Source organism: Plectropomus leopardus, chromosome 5 (genome assembly GCF_026936395.1).
Source record: "Plectropomus leopardus strain MGB_pleo_1.0 chromosome 5, ASM2693639v1, whole genome shotgun sequence".
NCBI lineage: Eukaryota > Metazoa > Chordata > Actinopteri > Perciformes > Serranidae > Plectropomus > Plectropomus leopardus.
In genome coordinates, this window is record NC_142180.1 from 34,307,449 (window position 1) to 34,328,475 (window position 21,027).

Below are 21,027 nucleotides of genomic sequence, written 5' to 3' on the forward strand. Positions count from 1 at the left end.
CAGCTGGTCAAGCTGTTGCTGTGTTGCTTACAGCATTAGTTTTAGGTTTGGAGTTAGGGATTTAGATCTGACGTTTAGGGACGGTTGACGGTTAGGGGCTCAGAAATGCATTATTGTAGTGATGGTCCCCACAGAGATAGAAGTACAAGAATGTGTGTTTGTTTCCAAAATGTAATATTCTGTAGGCGAGCCGAGCAGACAGCCGGATCTGAAAGGTTTTTAGAGAAACAAGTCCAACACAAATTGATACAAGCAGTGTTTCTAATCATTTCAAAATGACATCTATGTCTTTATTCCTTATTTATTTATTTATTTTTTGGTGATTCATAAATCCTAACGTCGTCTGGATTGTGGTCATTGTTTGACGTGTTAACGTGCTTTCCTCATGAATCCATTGTGTTGAACTAGGTCAGAGGATCATTTGGGTTTTTTTTTTTTTTTTTTACCAGGCAGAGCTTTACCCAAAATTCAATCTGATTTTCTTTTTGATTTCTTTGAGAATGCCTTCTATTATATGGCACAAAGGTTGTAGCAGGATGCCGCTGTTAACCCTGTTGGTCTATGGGATTAAAGAAATCTCCCATAATTACTTCTTTAGTGTGCTGTTGTCAGCAGAGCTCCAGCATCATGAGGGGCAGCGCCTCCTTCACGTGCTGGGAAAAACGGTGATGTAGGGGATCTTAAGACCCCCGCTCACTCATGCAGAGGCGTCACTACGCATTCCTCATAGTGTCTCTGTAGTAAGTTAAAATCCCTCGAGCGTGCGTGTGTTTTCTACTTCTCCAGCTCATATATTCATGTGTAGTTCAAAAGCATGAGGACAAAAAAACCCTGTCTGTTTTATGAAGGCTTGATTTGGCTTAAAAATCATTAGCATTCTTTGTAGACTTAGAGCTTTTTTTTTTCCAGTAATAATCACAAAGTGCATTATGCTGGAAGGAGTCAGGTGCTTCTCGATACAGTCAGGGAGGGAGGGAGAGGAATGAACGGTCTCCTTCATCTATGTGCTATATAGTCTGTTACATAAAATAGTCATCGGTAACCACAGTGGAAAAAAAATGTTATTGTGTGTTCATTGAATCCTAATCCAAATGGCATGTTACCACTGTTATATATTATTATTTTCTTAAGTAATTTTGACAGATTTCTGTCCATTATTAATGAGTCTGTGCACTGTAATTCAAAACTTAAGACCTCATTATAGAAGTCTGAACTCAAATCACAAATTTGACGACTTTAGACTCGATCAAAAAAGACTTGCAACTCGACTTTAACACCGATGACTCATGACTTCACTTGGACTTGAGCCTTTTGACTTAAAAAATACTTTACAACTTAGATGATTTTATGTCTTTTATTTATTTATTTATTTTTTTGTCTCTTTCTAGTCATTTCGGTAATGCTTTCTATGAACAAACTCCTGCTAACAGAATTTGATGCATAACACTGGTGGAATTCCACTTTAAGGTGCCATTATTATTCTAAAATGTTGTCGTTAATATGCAGCATGGAAGTTTCAAAATATGTCTGTGTAGTACAATTAATACATTATAAAATGTAGAGGAGTCATACCATATTTTAACATGTACCTGAGATATTCTTGTTTTCAAAGAATGTAATATACAAACAACATATGCCTAAAACTCCCAATAATCTTTAATATGCACCTCCTACTTGTCCTTTATTGTAGGGAAAGGCCTGTTAGAAATAACTGAATTATGCAGTGAAGCTTATTAAGCCTCTGTTACTGACAGCGTTAGTTTTAACATCATGTTAAGCTGTTTACATGTGAATAGAGACGTCTCAGTCCGCTGCATTTGGATCACGCGGAGGTGAGGGATGCTGCTCGGCTCAGGATGATTTAACCGAAAAGGCAGACAGACAGACAGAGAGGGAGAAGGCAGCTCTCTGCAGCAGCATGTGACTGCCTGTGGGAGGTAGACAAAAGAGCATGATGGTCCTGTGTCTGCGACTTTGAAAAATCTTTTCCTTGTCTTTTTTTCATCCAGCTCAGTTTTATGTGCACTGTAAATTAGTGTTGTAACTTCTGACTGGCTGCAACTATGGAGCCAGGTCAGGGCCAAAACTCTCAAACTAAAAAAATGTGATGTAAAAGTGAAAAGATTGTAAAATGAAAAAAAAAATCTAAAACAAAAAAAGAGATTTGAATGTGTAAGAAAAATGAGATCTGAGTCTGAAAATACAAAATGTGCAGCTGATAAAAAATAAAATTATTAATTTAAAAATAGATAACTTATTGAAATACTGTAAAAATTTAATCAGAATTGAAATTAACCTTTTCCTGTACTTTTTTTAAATTTGAAAATTTTCTTTTTTTAATTCAAGATCACAACTTGAACTTTCACATTCAAATTTTATTTGTTAATTTTATTTATTTATTTATTTTAAATCAACAAACCTTTTGGCCTCGATCTGGCTCCATATGCAACAACGATTTTTATTTTTAAGAGATAAGTAGTGAAATGTTTTGTGAACAGCATGTAGATCTACTATCCCCTCCCAAATATTTTTAATATTACTAAAGTGAAGCTCAGTTTTAGTTTTATCAGTCATGAGTGCAGTTTCACAGACATGATCAAAGTCTGTGTTATTGTGTTCAGTCATGAGGACCAGTGAGGCATATTTAACATGTAAAAATTCCTGGAAAGGCAGAGTATGAGAGTGACAAAGAACGGTGGTAAATTCTCCAGTCCACTGAACACAACCATCCATGATCTAATATTGATAATGTAGTTTCACCACAGTGAAGATGATAGTATAAAAACAGTGTTTAAGTACTGTACTGTATATAAATGATTTTTTTTTCTCCACTTCTTAAAAAAAAAGCAAATCATGAAAGACAGTAACTAATTGTTTAGAAAACTGTTTCAAAAGTTAGCACATGAACTTTTCAACAAAGGTCACAAGTGTTACATTTATACCCTAAATAGGCAATGTATTTCAGGAGATGCAAACTCATTTTGAATGAAATCATCAAATTCTGATATTTTAGACTAGATACATTAGAAAATAGTAAAAAGGATCTTCTTTTGTACTGGCAGCTGGTTTACAGTGACTCTGCGTCTGCTGAGCCCAAACAGGGATCACATCTCATACATCATTTCATAACGCCTATAAAGCCAGCATCTCTCAGCCTCAGTGTTTATAACTCACCTCATATTAACCTCATCCTAAATGTTTCATGAACTGAATCCAGTCTGAAGTCTAAAAGTGGCTTGACCTGTGTCACTGCGTACCCAAAAAGCTGCTGACTTAAATGCAGAGGCAGCTTATTGCACCCCTAAAGGATCAGAGGCTCTTGGCTGTGAGACCTCAGGCCTCGGGGCTAACTATGAAAAATTCATACAGCACCTCCATCGCTACTGTGAGGCTTTAACTACTGACCCGTGTTCGTGGGTGCATTGTCCAAAGGATAAGCAGTTTAACTGTTCAGGTGGTGGCTTGGAAATATTTAGTGGAATTCCATCATGTCTCCCCAAAAGCTGTCAAAATAATCCCACCAAAAATGCCCTTCTTTTGACAGGCCTAAACCAGTTAATGATGATTTTAGCGCCCTAGTTTCCTCCCTCGAACACGAACCTTGATGCAGAAACTTAAGTCAGACCCAGGAGACAGGAATTGTTCTCACATACAAGGGTTTCGTGCAGAGCTAGAGCTGCTACTGGAAGACTAGGTAGATTATTTTTAATTTAAATTGACCTGGAGGGTTTTACCGGGCAGCAGTATAACCCCATAAGAGCTCTGCAAGTTCCTTAATTAGACTTGATCTTCATCATCAGCTCTCGTTTGAGCCCTCGGGGCAGTGAGGCTTTTGGTTAAAGAATGGCCATCTTCACGCTGTAGTTTGGGCTGAATGTGTGCACCGTGCCACTCTTGGATGTGAGCCATTTGTGCCACAGCCCTGATGAAGTGGTGCTGGTGGCCGAGGCCTCGCCTTTTGTTGCTCTCTAAATGGTTGGTTAGCACTCCTCTGAGCCGGAGAGGTCACTGAGTTGGCGGCTCATAATCCTGCCCTTCTATAGTCTCTGAGTGGGAGTTGAATGAGGCCTTGAAACTCTGAATGGAGACAGCATCTGATGAAGTCAATTTTAATAGCTGAGCTTCTTTGTCGACCTTTGAAACAGCATTTGAGGCAGCGTTCTCAAAAAGGTCCGTTTAGTAGCTGATCTCAAGCTCTCCATCATATCACATGGTCTTTACCAGCAGAGGAAGTTTGCCCAGTTGATTTATGCCTTTTAAAGAAGAACGCTTCTTAAGAAATTCATGCACATGGTTATATTTCAGACTGTTCTCATTCCTAAGACGTCAAATCCTGCCGCTTTTGCAGGGGTTTCGACGTAAGATCCGACGCCTAAAGCAAACTTTTGTGTCTCCATGATACACAGCTAGATGGCGTCAGCTGAGAAGGCAGCCAGACAGAACAGTTAGCAACAGCGTGATACACAGAGAGGCGGTGTCAAGTTGAAATGCAGCCGGTAATGATGCAAAAAAAGGAGCATGAAGGCCCTTTTAGTGTAGGTGGGAGGGCTGGATGATGGATTGAACAAACCCCAGACTTTCATGCAGGAGTCTAGTGCTCACTTTCTGTCTAAATGTGTTTTTTTTTCAACACCTTCGCATGTTCCTCTTTTGCCTAATTCTTGCCATCGGTGCCAGCACGTGCGTTTGTTGATGTCCCGGTGTTGGTTGCAATGTGCTAAACATAACCATGTGCAACGTCTGTCCAGCATGTGTTTGTGTTGACGTCACGGTATTGGCATCCCAAAATTTAAAGAGCAGATGCAGAAGGATATCGAGAGCGTAATGTTAAGACATGGAAGTCCTCTGCAAAGTGGCAATTTGTCATGACTTGCGTAGTTGCGTGTTGTATATTTGTTGCAATGCCGGTTGGTCGGTCCACCACTTTGACACAGGCTGTGATCTCTTAATAAGTTTCGGATAAATTGCCCTTAAAGTTTTGTGCAGATGTTCATGGTTCCCAGATGATGTATCTTAAAGACTTTGGCAGTCCTCTGTCTCTTCCTCTGTTATGAGGTTGACATTTGTGGTTTTGAGTGAACTTCCTCAACAACCATTGAATGGATTGCCATAGATTTTTGCACAGACATTCATGCTTCCCTCAGGGTGAGTTAAATGAAGGTGAGTCTGTCTTTTCTTTTAGAAATCCAGTTTAAATTGAGCACTATTTTGATTTATGACCTTCAAAGCTTCATTCCCATCAGCCTCAGCTGTACTTGGTGTTTAATTCTAATCAGCAAATGATGAATGAACATGGTGAACAATGAACATGGTGATTGTGCCACCAGAAGTTGGCATCTTTTAGCAGGACATCTGCAGTGTTTGTAATGACAACTGGCCTCCAAAAGCAGGAGTTTTTTGGCGGGACATTGGTGGCATTTCCAGACGACATTGTGCCACCGAAAGCAGTTATTTAGGGAGACACTGGCTACGTTTCCAGTCGTGAATGTGACAACAAAAGCGGGCGTCTTTTGATGGAACATTGTTGGCAGTTTCAGCAGCAAAAAGTCACCAAAAGTTGGTCGCTTTTTTGGCAAAATATTGTCTGCAAGGAAGGAGGCCCCGGGGAGTACCCAGGACACGCTGGAGAGACTATGTCTCACAGCTGGCCTGGGGACGCCTCGGGGTCCCCCGGGAAGAGCTGGACGAAGTGGCCGGGGAGAGGGAAGTCTGGGCTTCCCTGCTTAGGCTGCTGCCCCCGCGACCCGACCCCGGATAAGCGGAAGAAAATGGATGGATGGATGGATGGATTGTCTGCATTTAATTGTTTTAATTAAATTTTTGTTCGATTTGTGGGACAGTGTAAATTAATGAATCGAAATGAACATGTGTTCGCCCAAAAGCTAGTTTTCATCTGTAGTCCCTTTGCCTGATGTTAATAGGTAATAGTAAAAATAATGGGATTTGTTTTGAAATAGACGTGTTTCCATTAGGCGTATTTTATATTTGCAGTTTCAATTTGGGCAATTTTGGGTTTAGTGAAACCTGCCTGTTGACTTCTTTCCTCTGAGGATTATAAATGCACTTTAGGATGATGCTGATTTCTGTCCTGTGTTGTCTTGTGTCACATGACTCACACTGTGCATGTGTGAGATTAAAGACCGTCAGCAGAGTAACTCATTCATTCAGGACTCACTGGAGTTTGTAGTGATACTAGTTATCGTCATGCAGAGCCGCTGGCTCACTCGCCTCTCTCCTCACTCCACATGTGATTGCTCTGTTCTCGCTACTGTATCTTGCATCGTGAGCACACAAGACCAGTGTGCCGTCTCCCCCCTGGACATCTTCTCTGTGTAGCTTTCATCTCTCTGGTGTCATAGGCAGCGATGAGTCCAGAGCAGGTGACTCCGTGCACTCAATGGGAAACATTGTCTTCCCCGATTTCTGAGAATGGAGAGGGCGGATGATGAAATCCCGCAGACTGTAATCACCCGGCCACAAAGATCATTTTGGGAAGAGGAGTTAATGGAAATATATTTTAGTCACTGATTGTGTTCAGTTCACTGGTCAGGGAGGAGGTTTTTAGGGTGTGGACTTTCTAATTACTCAGGTCCTGTTAGTGTGGTTCATTGGCTTTTACTCATGGTTGGCAGGGTGCTGAAATCCTAATCTGCTCAGTTGTGTTAGGTCAGATGCAAATGTATTAAAAGATTAAATTACAGATACACCCCTTGAGTTTGTTAATGCGCCCCCAGATTCCCACATTTCAGTCCTGTCTTTTAATTCCCAGTGAATTTGAGTTGTCTGTGTATGCAATGCAAAGTAATTGCACTCAGTTGTGATGCTACAGCAATCACAATATGAGACCAAAATTCAAAATTTAAATGAATCAGCATATGAGCATATGAGACGGGGGATTTGGGAGTCCTCTGTCAGTGCATGTTTACTAACACCTAATTTCCTGCGTTCTTGTGAATTTTTTTTATGCAGCAAGAATTTTTTGCCTTTTCTGCATCCGTTTATGCTGTAAATGTCAAAAATAAAAGTCCTCTGCTGCATTCATATTTTTATCAGGGGGAAAAATAAACGAGTTGAAAATTTTAGGGGGAGGTGTCCTCATAGACTGCATAAATATATATTATATTTCGAATCCCTGAACCCCTTGAAACCTGAAATTGGCTTGATTTCTTTCAAAAACATGAAAAGCAGGCAATTAGCAACTTAGAAAAGGACCAAAGAAATGGCAAGAAATTAGTAGAAAGTTACAAAACAATTATGTGAAATTAACTTAACAAAAATAAAAAAAGGTAATTTTTATTGCCAACTTTTACAAATTTTTATGCAATTTCTCAAACATTTCATGAGTACCCCACAGAGACAGCTTTTTTGGAACAGTGTATTTAATCAGGCAATTTTCACACATTTTTTTAAAGCTTAACCTCTGACCTTATGACCTTTTTCTCAGAGTCTGACTGGCTGGCTGCCCTGCGCCCCTGCCACAGATAAACACACACAAACGCCCCCATAAAGGCTCCTAATATTTTCATTTTAAATTAGATACATCTTTAAACTATTCAGACTATATATATATATATATATATATATATATATATATATATGTATATGTATATGTATATATATATGTATATATATATATATATATATATATATATATATATATATATATATATATATATATATATATATATATATATATATATATATATATATATATATATATATATATATATAGACTACTTGCACAACTTGTGGAATTTAATTTTAAAAATGGCTGGGAGAAGCATTATGTGCCTATAATAAAAGATATAATGTAAGATAATAACCATTCAGAGAGGCAGTAATACAGTTATACAAAAAAAGCAATGAAAAAATAGGGCATCTATTCTGAAAATGCAGCCTGGAGGGTTTAAGTTTTTCTTGAAGCCCCTCTGTCTCTGACCTGTCTGACCTTTCTACACCTTTAATCTGAGGAGTTGACTCACGCTGTTATTGTGAGTTTAGCTCAGTGGTTTATAGTTGACTGCTCTCACTCCCAAAAAATCAGTCTCAAATTCTAAAAAATGCTGGTTATCATAGCACAGGCGGGATCAAGACAATGTTTTGCAAGTCACAAGTAAGTATCAAGTCTTTGCACTAATGTCTCAAGTCCTAAACTTGCTTTGCTTGGGGGGCACTTTTGCAAAATGACAGGAGGTCAGGGGTGTTATACCGATTCTAGGATTTTAGCACATTTTAGGACATTTCAGGATCTCAGGATGTCTCTAGGATCTTCAGACATTTCTAGGATTTCAGGATGTTTCTAGGATTTTAGGGCATTTCTAGGGTCTTAGAGTGTTTCTAGGACTTTAGGATGTTTCTAGGATTTTTGGACATTTATAGGATCTAATGATGTTTCTAAGTTTTTACAATGTCAGAAGGATTTTAGGGTGTTTCTATAATCTTAGGACATTTCTATGATTTTAGGATGTTTCTAGTATTTTAGGATGTTTCCAGGATTTTAAGATGTTTCAAGGATCTGTGGACATTTCTAGGATATGAGAATATTTCTAGGATTAAAGGACATTTCTAGGATTTTGGGACATTGGAGGGTACGGAGGATCCTCCGCTGACACTTTTCTTGTCAAACATGCTCTACTGTATTTTGATCCTGTTTTATGGACTCTCGCACTTTTTGTATAACTAAGTACAAAAACAATTCCCACTGTAAATCACTGTACTTTTAATGTTCATTAGAAAAAATGTGGAGGGCCACTCGGCACCCTTTTGGGGACCATATTTGTCCTGTGGGCAGTAAATTAAATATCACTGCCCAATACTAACACATATATGACATTTTTATTTAGCGATGTCAAATTTGAATTTACACTTTATTTATTTATTTAGCTCAAGAAACTGTAATAAAACTTTTTTTTTTCCACTGTTGGATTTTGTGTGCAGCGTCTGGAGGTGGTGGGAGGCGGCCGAGCAGCGTGGAGAGTTTGGTTGTAAGGAGAAAGTGATTGAATGGGAAAGTTTTCTGCTGTTAGTGGAGAGCAAACTGTGCCACTCCCTCCTCTCTTCAGCTCCTCCAGACCCAGACTGCTCCGCTCCTTTGCTGGGGAGCACAGGAGAGGAGAAGAAACACCTCAGCCTCTCGTCTTCAACCACTGTGCTCAAATTTTACAGCAAAACGCAGAGAAACATCCCTGCACCAGTAACACATTGTCAACATTTTTTACAGGATTCTCAGCGTGAATTACTTGTGATTTTGCTGTTGGATGGTCGTCGTTTAACATCCTAAACTTCATCATCATCATCATCATTGTCCTCATCTTCATCATCCCTATCTTCATCATCATTTGAAGCAACTTCATCTTTAAAAGGTAAATTTTTTATTTCTTCCTCTTTCTTTCAGTTGCCAAAATAAAAGAATTTAATTTGGAGTTAGTAGCTCACATTTACAGCAGTTGCTTTGTGTGGTGCATTTACTTTACTGTGTTACACTAGTAGGCTTTGTTTTTGGGGGTTTAAGCATTAAGTGTTAATACTGCGGCACTGTATAGTACCGCAAAAGCTTTGTCAAAATCCCTTCATTCCTCTGATATGAAAATGGCTGTGTGCTGGATTAATGGAACACCATACTTGTACATGATGTTGTATATTTTCAGACATTACCTGATATTAAAATTTAATATATAAATATAAACATTTAAATTGTGGCAAACACCTGTAATCACATATAATCCTTCTGTTACAGTATTGTGCAGTTTAGTTGTGGTCATTACCACCTCCGAGTGCGTTTTTTGTCTGTCTTGTTAAAAGATACTCATCTTACATCAATAATTGCAGTGAATAGGGATGAAAAATTAAGAAAGCAGTTTGTCTTTGTTTGCCACACACAGCCCACAGGCAGGAAATCATATAAAAAGGATCATTCTTCTCTCTGACGAGGCACATCACAAGCATTGGATAAGGATATTATGTGAGGCGTAACAAAACACCAGCCAGCATTTATTTTGAATGGCAAAAAATGATACAATTTGAGAATGAACTGTGCATCATTGAATAACTAAAAGACTTATTTTATGTGTCTGTAACCAAGAATATGAATAAATGGATTATACTGTATAAGCAATGGTGCATCTTTAAACGTTAAAGCTGCTATAATCATTTTTTATAGCATTGCTGGATCACATCATGTGTAATGTGAACGGGGTTGCTCGTAGTGATGTTTTTTGTTATGTCCTGGAAATATTACTGCAAATTGTTCAGAGGATTAGTGCTTCGACACTGTACCGCCTCCATACAGGACTGCAGTCTTACTATTCAAAGAGGTCTGTAGTCTTACTCCTCAAAGAGGTATTATCGCACAGGGCAAAAATGTCACACGTGAGTTCGTGCTCCCTTTCATGTGAGCAATAATCCCATCGAAATTCATACAGTCTTTGTGTTGGCCAGGACCATGTTTGCTGTGACTGACCTCATCCATTGACTTGATGTAATGCTGTGCATTATGGGTGTTGTGAATCATTCAGCTGTTATAATGCATGCCGGCTCTCCTCTGGGTGATTTTAGCATGACCACATCTGAGTTTTACATATAAAATACATATAAAAGTTCCCCTCTATGTGCACTTCCAGTGGGGGAAAAACATGATGCAGTGCCCTTTAGGGTGCTCTTTCTGTGGAGAAAATGCGATAGAGTGCACGTCCAGCAGACCCATCTCGCAAACTGTTGGTGTTGGTGTTTTTCCACAAATAGTAATGCACCCAAATTTGCACATATTCCACGTATACTGAAAGACTGTGATCACATGACAGGCACATGAAAGTGTCATGTTTTTCTCTCGGGAGATGGTGCAGACCAAAAACAGAGCTAAAAGAAAGTTAATATTAGACTTAGGTTGGCCAGGTGGTCAGAAACATGACTATAAATGAGCTTGATGTGTAATTAAGCTACTGTTTACTAACATGTTAGCCATATTAACTTGTGTTTGTTTCTGCTGCACCAAAGTGGTCAAAATCTGTTATTGCAGGTTTTAATGTGTAATTTGACCTATTTTGATACTGAATCAAGACTCTGCATCCTCCTACCCTCCAGCAGTCTCACCATGTATTTGGAAAACAAAAACAACCTGGAGATGGAGATGTCGCAGACGTCAGCCCAGGGCCATCCGGGCAGGAGCAGCCTGCGGTCACCAGAGGCCGTCGCGGGGAACTTTGGGGAGCTGCGTCTGCTGCAGGGCATCTCGGAGAGGAGAGAAACCCAGAAGCTGCAGCAGTCTGCAGTTCTGCCCTCAGGACAGTGCGTCATCCACACCGAGGGCTTCGTCCCTGTGAGACAAGAAGATGGGTATGTCTGCTGAAAGTGTGTCTGCTCTCCTATTTATTGACAAGGCTCTCATTAATTGGAGTTTTATTGTATATTTAGAAGCATTATTGGAGGGAAAGCTGCTCTCATTGGTTGAGTTTGATGTCAGTGGTTCAGTCAAAAGACGAGTTAAGTGCCAGCCTTGAAAGCCAAAGAAAGAAATCTAGTTAATTTAGGTCTGAAGTTTGTGTTTAAAGGGTAACTCTGGTGTTTTTTTTAACCTGGACCCTATTTTCTCCTGATTTTGTGTCTATAAGTGGCCGTGGGTTTCTGAGATTGGTCCAGTACTGAGCAGGACCGGACAGCTGGCGGTCACAAGCTTCAGTGTAACTGCTTGGCACATTTGTGCATTGTCAGTTTACATCCATTATATATTTATTTATTTATTTCTGAATTTTTTAGCACTTTTTTTGATGTCTTTTTCCTTTTTGTTTTGTTTTATTTTTACTTTACTTTTTTGTTATTACTATTACTATTATTATTATTATTATTATTATTTTATTTTTTCAGTAATTTTCTTGTAACTTTCTTGCTCAGTTTTGGGCCAGTTGTTGTTAAGTTGCTCCTCGCCCTCCCATGTCTTTGAAAGTAAACAAGCCAATTTACTCAGATGCCAAAGGGTTTAATGGAGTTTGGTGTTATTTCAAGTACGACAGAATTTTTTAAAAAAGGTCGCTTTCTGTACAGATCCTAAGGATAAGGTTGTAAGTCATTTAGAATATCAATCTCAGCCTGTCAGTAGCAAAAACAAAACCTTTTAGTGGACGTAAATTGACAGTGCAAAAATGCCCCAAGTGGTTACATTGCTGCCCATTTCTCAGCTGCTTCAGTCCCTCTCAATTTCTGGACCAATTTCAAAAATCGTTGCTCCCATTAGTCACTTAGACCCAAAAATGTCATAAAATGGGGTCCAAGTTGAAAAATATTGATTATTTTAAGGCCCTCTGTGAAAAATTGGTCAAGAGTTCACCTACTACAAGTTCTTCTTGTGTTCCAGTTTACAAAGAGATTAGCTCTCGTTCTCACCGGGTTTCCAGGAGCAAAGACAAAACAACATTTCAACAATCTGAACCACACGTGCAGAAGCACATGATCACACACCCTGTCGGTTAAAGCTTCCAGGGGAAGTATGGACATATGTGGAAAACACTGGAATTTTCCTGTGAAGTATGACGTTTTAGATACAGAGAGACACCCGAGAGTGTGTGTGTGTGTGTGTGTGTGTGTGTGGCTGTAAGTGTGTATCTCAGTCACTCAGGGGGGTGCTAATCTTAAGCCCGTGGCTGTGACGTTATCGGGATTAAACTGGGGAATTTTTTGCTTCATGAACTAAGTCAAAGTTTGCATGTGATGAACAGTGTGTGTGTGTGATAGGTGGGCGGGCCCTGTGGTGGGACAGATTTTCTGTTTGATGTATTTTTTTGCAGTGATGGTGAATGAATGCTCTTTTATGTCTGGAGTGATAATCAGCTGCTGTAATTTTTGAGTTCCTGCAGATAAAATATGATGCTTTAACTTCCCAAACCCATGAATAGATTAACCCTCTGAAACACTGACTGACATCAGTTTTCTTGTGCTGCGTTCAGATGACTTTACAAGCTATTTAACCCTTTGAAACCTGATCAAAATGGTTTGATTCTTTCGAAAATGCAAGGAAAAAGGCAATGAGCAACTTTGCAAAAAATGTACCACAAATCACAAGATTTAGAGAGAACCCCCCCAAAAAAATAGTTGATTTAAAAAATTGGTTGATTTAAAAAAACAAAAACATAAACAAACTCATTTTATAATTATTATGATTATTTAAAAAAATATCTTACAGAAAAGGAAGGATACATGGTTTCTTTTTCAATTTTCTCTTTTTGTCAGGTTATTGTTTTTTATTGTTTCATTTTTAACTTATTTTCAGGTAATTTTTCTCATAGCTTTTCACTTATTTCTTGCAAATTTTTGGGCCGTGTCTTGTTAAGTTTCTCATTGCCATCTTTCCATGCTTTTGAAAGAACTCATAGCAAGTTGCACAGGTTTTAAAGGGTTGAATTTGAGGTTGCAGAGCTTCAATAATTAAGACATGAAACACAACAGAGCTCAAAGAGCGACAACTGAAAAAGACACAAATGGACAGTAAAAAAAATTCTGAAAAAAATGACTAAATACAGTTATACAGTAGACAGATGATGGTTGAATAGGAAGACGATAAATAAATCTGGACAGTGGATATAAACTTTTCTCTCACGGTGCATACCTGTAAAGCTGCTGCCTGTATTTTCCTTTCTACAGAAATAAAAGCTCAGAGGAAGCACTGCTGTTAAAAATTTTGAGCATGATTGCGCCTGACATGTTGGCAATATTTTTCAGGCCAATTAGCTCATACCTCAATAGAAAGAATGCTGCGGTGGCGGTAGCTGTCAGGATGTCTGTCTGGCACTTTTAAAAATATGTTTGAACACAGGCACAAAGGGATCGCTGTGTGATAGACGGGCTTTGGCCAGATTTATTAGACTTGAAGGTTTCTTTTAAAAGGCTTATTTGTTTGACACATTTTTCCGTCTTTTTGTTTGAAATTATTTTGATGCATAATTTTGGAACATTAGACATTTCATGTAATTATGTCAAGCATTATAGATGCAGAGTCCTTCGCAAGATGCATTGATAGTAATATTAGATGCCTCTTTTTAGGGAGATCTTAGCCATAATTCCCAGTGCATCAAAAGAAAATGTGTTATGAAGCTGTAGCTCTTAGTTTGTGTATTAACAGTAGTCACCTATTATATTACAGTGTTACCTAATGAAAAAAGTGATTAGTGATGTATTCATTCCCAGCGCATTTTGATTTTGTTTTTGAGAGGGCACGTAGACAGCTGTACGGCTATCTTTTAATGTATTGACTATTGCATAGCCTAGTTGATGGCCTTTAATCTGTAGATAGATAGATAGATGGATTTTATTGTCCTCCTCAGTGGAAATTTGTCTTTGGCTTCGCTCCGATACAGCAAAGGTACATACAAATACAATTCATTAAAAATGCACAAATGTTCAATTTACAGGATACAATAGTGCAAACAGGCATGCAAGAGCAATAAATTATATAAATATTAAACGAGAGCACATCTTACAAACAGTACTGTTCCATACAATTATTCTGTGTTCATTGCCTGTATGACGACAACAAAAATAAACAATAACAAATATACAAGATAAATATCAAAGCATGAAAGATGATAATATGTCGGTGCTATTGTACAGCTTGTTTCTGCTGACCCCAAGTGGCCAAAAACATCAGTTAATGCGGGTTTACTCACATGGCTAATTGATGTATAGCATTTAAAGAAACAGCCTCAGATTTCACCTAAATCAAGGCAGAACAACCAAAAATAGAAATCACCATCATATTATGAGCATGCACTATTTTTGCGGAAGATGAAATAGTAAATACTGTATACACACTGAAAAAAAGAACATAACATGAAGAATAAGTCCTGTAAAATTTGACTTATTTTGCATTGGTCAAATCACATTGATTAGTCCTTGCAGATGTCCTAAAAAAAGAGAGCTGTATTTCTCCGCCTAATTTCAGCTTCACTTTGCGTTCTGTCTGGGATCAGTATCCTGTAAAGACTGTAAAGTGCGACTGTGCGCCGCCTGTGTCAAGTCACATCGAGGGGACATGATCAGATTGGTGTCGGGGGAAGAAGAGGGGAGAAAACATTTGTAGACGTGCAGTAAATCTCTTTATAGTTGTATAAGAGAATCGTAGAGGATTAATGCGACAGACTTCCCTAATTTAATCTACTCCTTCATCCAACACCCAAAACGTATTCATTGATTCAGAGCAGCCAGCTGTCTGCTGTCTGGAGCCTGTTTGGTAACGCCTGCCACACTTGTAAGATAACAACACAAGTAAAGCATTTGGACTCACTGAATTATCTTCCCTAAGCAACAGAAAGTTAATAAAAACGTCACATTTCAGCGCCATTTCTTCACTAATTAACCCACAATACTTTCTAAAAAATTACTAGTACTTGCTGCTGTGTAAAGGAAGTGCACAGACTGCGTTTACGCGCCCACCCCTTAGACAGGCAGAGGGTAAAAACCCTTCAAGATTATAAGATTAGCCGAGGGGGACCTTTAAATTTCAAAAAGATTTCCATCTAACAGTTTTGGCTCAGCGGGTTGGTATTCCATTACATAACAATTCCCGTGACGTCTCTACTGTTGCCAGAGTAATCGCTGAGATGACACTGGGCTTGATGAAATAGTGGATTGGTGTTTTTTTTTAAATATATGTGACAGAGGACGACCATTGGTTCAGCTTTTTATCATTTTTTTGCTGCATTCAGGCACCTTTCATAAGTATTTTAACCTTTGAACTTTGAGCACATTTGTTTGCTTTCTTTTGAAAACATGGGGAAAAAAGCAATGAGCAACTTGGCAAGAAATATCCTGCAAATTGCAAGAAATTGGTAGATTTAGAAAGTTATTGTTTTTAAAGGATGAGATAAATGTCCATAGAACTATATATTTATAATTGTCATAATGAAATATTTTAATTTATTTTATAGAATGATAATTATAATTTTTAAGCCGTTTTTTCTTTCTTTTTTTGTGTTTATTTTGTGTTTTTGCTCATTTCCAGGTCATTTTCATGTACCTGTTTACTGACTTTATTTTGCAAATTTCCTTTAATTTCTTTAGTTACTCAGTGCCTTCTTCTCATGTTCATTAAAGAAATCACGTGAATTTGCCGGCACTGTATTTTCCTTTAAATGATGGTAAACTACTGGCAGCTAAAGTAGCCAGCATCCTACCGTTATTTTACAGCATCACTGCCGTAAATTCCTTCAACAGTACATTACGGTCAAATTTATAATATCGGTGTAATACAGTACACTGTACATAATAATGCAATAGTTGTAATATTAATTGTTATTGTAATACAGTAGTGCGGTGTAATCTATTATAGTGATTTACAGTGCTTTACAGAATTGTTTTTTGAAAAAATGTACATTACTGTAAGAATTTTGCCTTATTTTACAGCAATTTGTTACAGTGCAGATTTCAGGGGGTTAAGTGTAAGTGTGTATGTGTTTAGCTTTGAGCGACAGATATAGAGCGTGTGAAGGGACGTGATTGTTAGTTTAGACCCAGCTGGGATGCTCCCTCCCGTGTGAGGCGGCGTGCAGGAGCCTCGGGGATACAGTGCAGCAGCAGGGTGACAAAAGACACGTTAATGATCTCCTCAGGTGTCGGAGTCACCAGCTGCTCACCCACCTTCCTGCCACCCGCGGGTTATAAAGGCTGCGGCAAACTGCTTTAACCGGTGACTGACAGCTGTGTGGTGACAGCTCAGGACTTCTCTATTGGGGTCAAAGTTCATAAAAACAGATTTAGATTCAGCTTTTTTTTGGTTTCTTAAAGGCAGTGTGAAGGATTTAGGGGGATATATTGGCAGACGTCGAATCTAATATAACGAGTGTGTTTTCTTTAGTGTAAAATCACCTGAAGATAAGAACTGTTGTGCTTTTATTACCTCTGAATGAGCCGTTTTGATTCAGATTTCAGTGTTTTTTCTTTTCAGATTTCAGATTCAGATTTCCTTTGTCATTTATATTATGCACTTCCATACATTAAGAGAAATGAAATTATGTTTCCTCTAAAACTCAAAAACAGTATAATTCAGTAATAATAAAATACAGAATAATGAAAATAATGAAACAAAAAATTATAAATAAATAGATAAAAGTCATAAGAGAGTTACAAGCATCCAAAAAATCTATAAAGTAAATTGTTACAGATACATGAGTGGCCCATTTAATTGTCCATAATGGGTTTGGAGAGACAGAACTCTGCAGATAAGTCAGCTCCTGGTACAAAACCTCGTGAACACCTGTTTCTGAAATAATCAGAGGAAATTTGAGCACACATGAGCAGGTGCTAGGCTGTGTGTCTCCGACATGCCAAACAGCATCAGAAAAACACAGATTTTTAATGTGAACTGCTTTATTCAGTGTTTTTACAGGTTTAAATCACTGGGTCAGTTTGTTTTGGACAGGAAGAAACCTTTGTGGATAATTCAGCTCCTGTTAAAAACCTCCTCAATACCTGTATCCGAAATTATTAGAGAAATAAATTAAGCACACATTAGCAGGTGCAAGGCTAACTGTACATCTCCAACATGCCAAACAGCATTGGGGAAACACTGATTTATACATGAAACTGCTTTATTCAGTGTTTTTACCAGTTTAATTCACCTGGTCTGTTTGTTTTAGAGAGGATGAAACCTCTGCGGGTAATTTGGCTCACGGTTAAAACCTCCTGAACAACGAACACCAAGTGAACTCTAACCGGGAGAAGTTTCACCACTAGAGGCCACTAAATCTCCCAAACTCTTACACACTGTTTCTTTAACTCACTGCATTTTTTTCTTTCAGGCACAATTTCAGCGTGGTGAATTTTCTCAGAGGAAAAACAAATTCAGCCAACCTCTCAGAGAGGTCGCCTCTGCTCAGATTCTCCCAGGATGACAGGTGAGTAATTCCTCGACATTTTAGATTTGTAAATATGTTATTGTGTAGATTGGAGTCTGATCTTTTGCTTGTAGCATTATGCATTTTATTTTATTTTTATAGTTCTAAACCTTGAAACAGTAGTTTTGCACATTGTAATGTAGTATAAGGCACATATTTTCTAATAGTTTTAAGACACTTTGCATATTTTACATATTTTATGTATTTTACATACTGGTGTGAAAACTGAAGCATCATGCACATATTTTTATTTCATTTTATTTTCATACTTCTTTTCTCTGTGTCCTGTAATACTTTGCGCTTTTCATGAGAGCGACTGTAACGCATCACGATTCCCCCCTGGGGAATAATAAAATAACAGATTCTGATACTAAATCCGTTTTGCAGTTTTTACAGGAATATTACATTTTCCAGAAAAAATTAGATTTTTTTTTTTTTTTACCCCTTCTAATATTTTCATGTTTGTCAGAACATGAAAATATTAGAAGGCCATTTAAAATAAGCCATTTAATGAAATGGCTTATTTTATAAAATCATTTTACGACCTTATTACACTGATTCAGCTGACAGCGAGCACAACACATGAAATGAAATTGTGATTAAAGGACGCTCGTCTTTTACAGTGTTGTGTGTTTTTGTTGCTCAGTATGAGAAACATTTTTCAATTTAAGAGCTTTACACCACAGCTGCTGTCCTTAATGCCGATATAGTGTTTCTGTCTGTGGTCGATGCCCAGAGGACTGACAGTGATTATTCTCTCCCAGTATAACCTACATGACCTTACACGACCCCGGCTTTGTTGGAGGGGAGGAGCCCTGGGACAGCAGCTCCCTCGACCTGGAGAAGAGGTATCGGCTGGGCAGTGAGGTCACCAGTTTGTCGCTGTCCCGCTCCAGCTCCTCGGAGAAGAACGACCCGCTGGACAACCTCAACCTCAGCTTCAGACTCACCAGCAGTGTGAAGTGAGACCTTTAATGTTACCAGCAGAAAACTGTGACTGACTGGAATATTTTATATACTGGTGGTTCCTGACATTTCCCCCCCCTTTTAACCCTTTAATTTGATGTCTCTGTGAATATCTTTAAGAGACCTGATTAAAGTATTAAACAAGAAAATCCCCAAAAAAGCCAATAAAAATTTTAATTTAGAAAAAAACCTATTAATTATTATTATTATTATTATTATTATTATTATTATTATTATTATTATAATTTCCTACGCTGGTAATCATTTCAGGACACCTCAGCTTTTTCTGACCTCTAGCTTGAAAAACAATCCAGCACATAAGGATGAAAAATGCGTCTCCAGTTTCTCTCACTGTGCAGAAATTAAGCACCAAATGACTTACTGCACCGAAATGACAAATGCTGGTGACATTATTTGGGACCAGAGTCTGCGCAGTCGTGACCTCGCGTCACCAAGTTCCCACCCATACTTCTGTCCAACCAATCAGGAGCAGCGCCACTGACCACGCCCACTGAACACGCCCACACTCAGCTGTTTATCATGGCTTTAAACCCCTTTTTATAGCATCAAATAACTATAAAACCAAACTCATCAGAAGAATTGACACTTGGGCAAACACCACAGTGATAAGAACTACTTTAAATGACATAAAACGTCTTTGGGAAAAAATGTATTTGTTTTGTACTTTGACGTTTTCAGTTTGGCCCATGTTTTATCCCCTAACATGGAGGGGGCTGCGATTTTTGCAGTAATAGGTTTCAATTTGGCATCATTTGTTTTGGCTTTATATACAGTCTGTGGTTAAAATCACCGCTATACATCAAGCTGTTATACTGAAGGCCGTTCTGTTTCGTTGTGTTTCACGTCTACCTTTTTGTGTTTTCAGATGCTGCTTCAGAGTCTCCAAAATTGCCACAATGTTTACCATCGTTGTTCTCTGCAGCGTAAGTGAACATCATCGGTGCAATAAGACAAAATCATCACACTGTAAAACAAATGTAACAACTGACTTTAGTTTAATTTAAATTTTAAATCTAAAATTAAAAGTAACTTAATGCAAATAAACAAACAAACAAAAGAATGGAGATCAAATGAAATAAAGCTAGTAAAAAGTAAAACTAAAAGAAAAAGTTTTTAAAAAAAAAAACAAACTTAAAAATATGTAAAAAAAAAAAAAAAAAAATGTCAGTTGAAAAATAAAAATCTGAAAATAAAAGTACCCTTATAAAATAAAAAAAATAAAAAAAATACAAATAATAATGAATCTATTAACAAAATCAGTTTAAATAAAATATTCAAAATATTATAATTTAAAAAGTATTTAATAGAATTACAATACAGTCAAAACAGTAAAATGCATCGTATAAAAAACATCTTTATAAAATGAAATTAGGTTTTTCCAAGCTTTTAGTAAAGCAATTTAATCATAAAAAATGTCAGCCGTGCGGTTACAATGCCTTTTAAAGAGTTAAGAAAAAAGCAGAATTTCCCATAATGTTGAACTGTTCTTGTGATTGTTGTTCATATTATTGGGAGGAAACACAGAGTCAAATTTTTGTGTTTTTCAGCATGTTGATGTCTGATCGGCACAGTGTGGAGGGAGTTAACAGAGCTGTATGCTGAATGTTTTCTGGTTTCAGCTGTTCTTCAGCATGTATCCAGACCGGGACAACCCCTGGAGGATGCTGGCCGTCTCTTCCACAGACACTTTCTGTATCCTTTTCTTCCACATTGTTGTCGAAGCACATTGTGATTTTATGTCCTGATCTCAAATTAGAAACAAAAAAGAAGGCAGCAAGAAGGGCCTTTAATCAACAGGAAGAGGGCCGGAGCATGATGCAGCTGTGTTTGACTTTTAATATAAAGGAGACGATTAAAAACAGATTTTTAAAAATGTGTTTTTTTTATCCACAAGGGTCTTAATCAGAGCGGATGCTGCAGGAGGGGAGTGGCAGTCCTGACAGGTGAAAAGATGCTCCCTGCTGCTGTGAACAGGAACACTGCGCAGTTATGAGATTATTCTTCTGGAGTGTTTAATCAGTTCGGAAATGCCATCTCCAAAAAGTCTCCTGTGCTGGTCTTTATTCTACGATTCAAATAATTTAAAAAAGAAAGAAGAAAACCATTTGTGTGTGAGATTTTTTCTCCTTTTTAATACACAAACACACATTCAACATTTTCTCTT

General features: G+C 37.9%; 1 protein-coding gene across 1 annotated transcript in view; it reads left to right on the forward strand.

Moving 5' to 3' along the window:
* The first annotated feature begins 8,950 nt into the window (after positions 1-8,950).
* Positions 8,951-21,027, forward strand: part of oca2 (oculocutaneous albinism II) — a 69,948-nt gene continuing 57,871 nt past the window's right edge. Inside the window, exons 1-6 of the mRNA XM_088078046.1 lie at positions 8,951-9,362; positions 11,080-11,331; positions 17,781-17,876; positions 18,641-18,838; positions 19,729-19,786; positions 20,483-20,555. Of these exons, the coding sequence (XP_087934172.1) occupies positions 11,090-11,331; positions 17,781-17,876; positions 18,641-18,838; positions 19,729-19,786; positions 20,483-20,555 (667 nt within the window). The 5' untranslated portion in view covers positions 8,951-9,362; positions 11,080-11,089. The remainder of the gene's footprint in view (positions 9,363-11,079; positions 11,332-17,780; positions 17,877-18,640; positions 18,839-19,728; positions 19,787-20,482; positions 20,556-21,027) is intronic.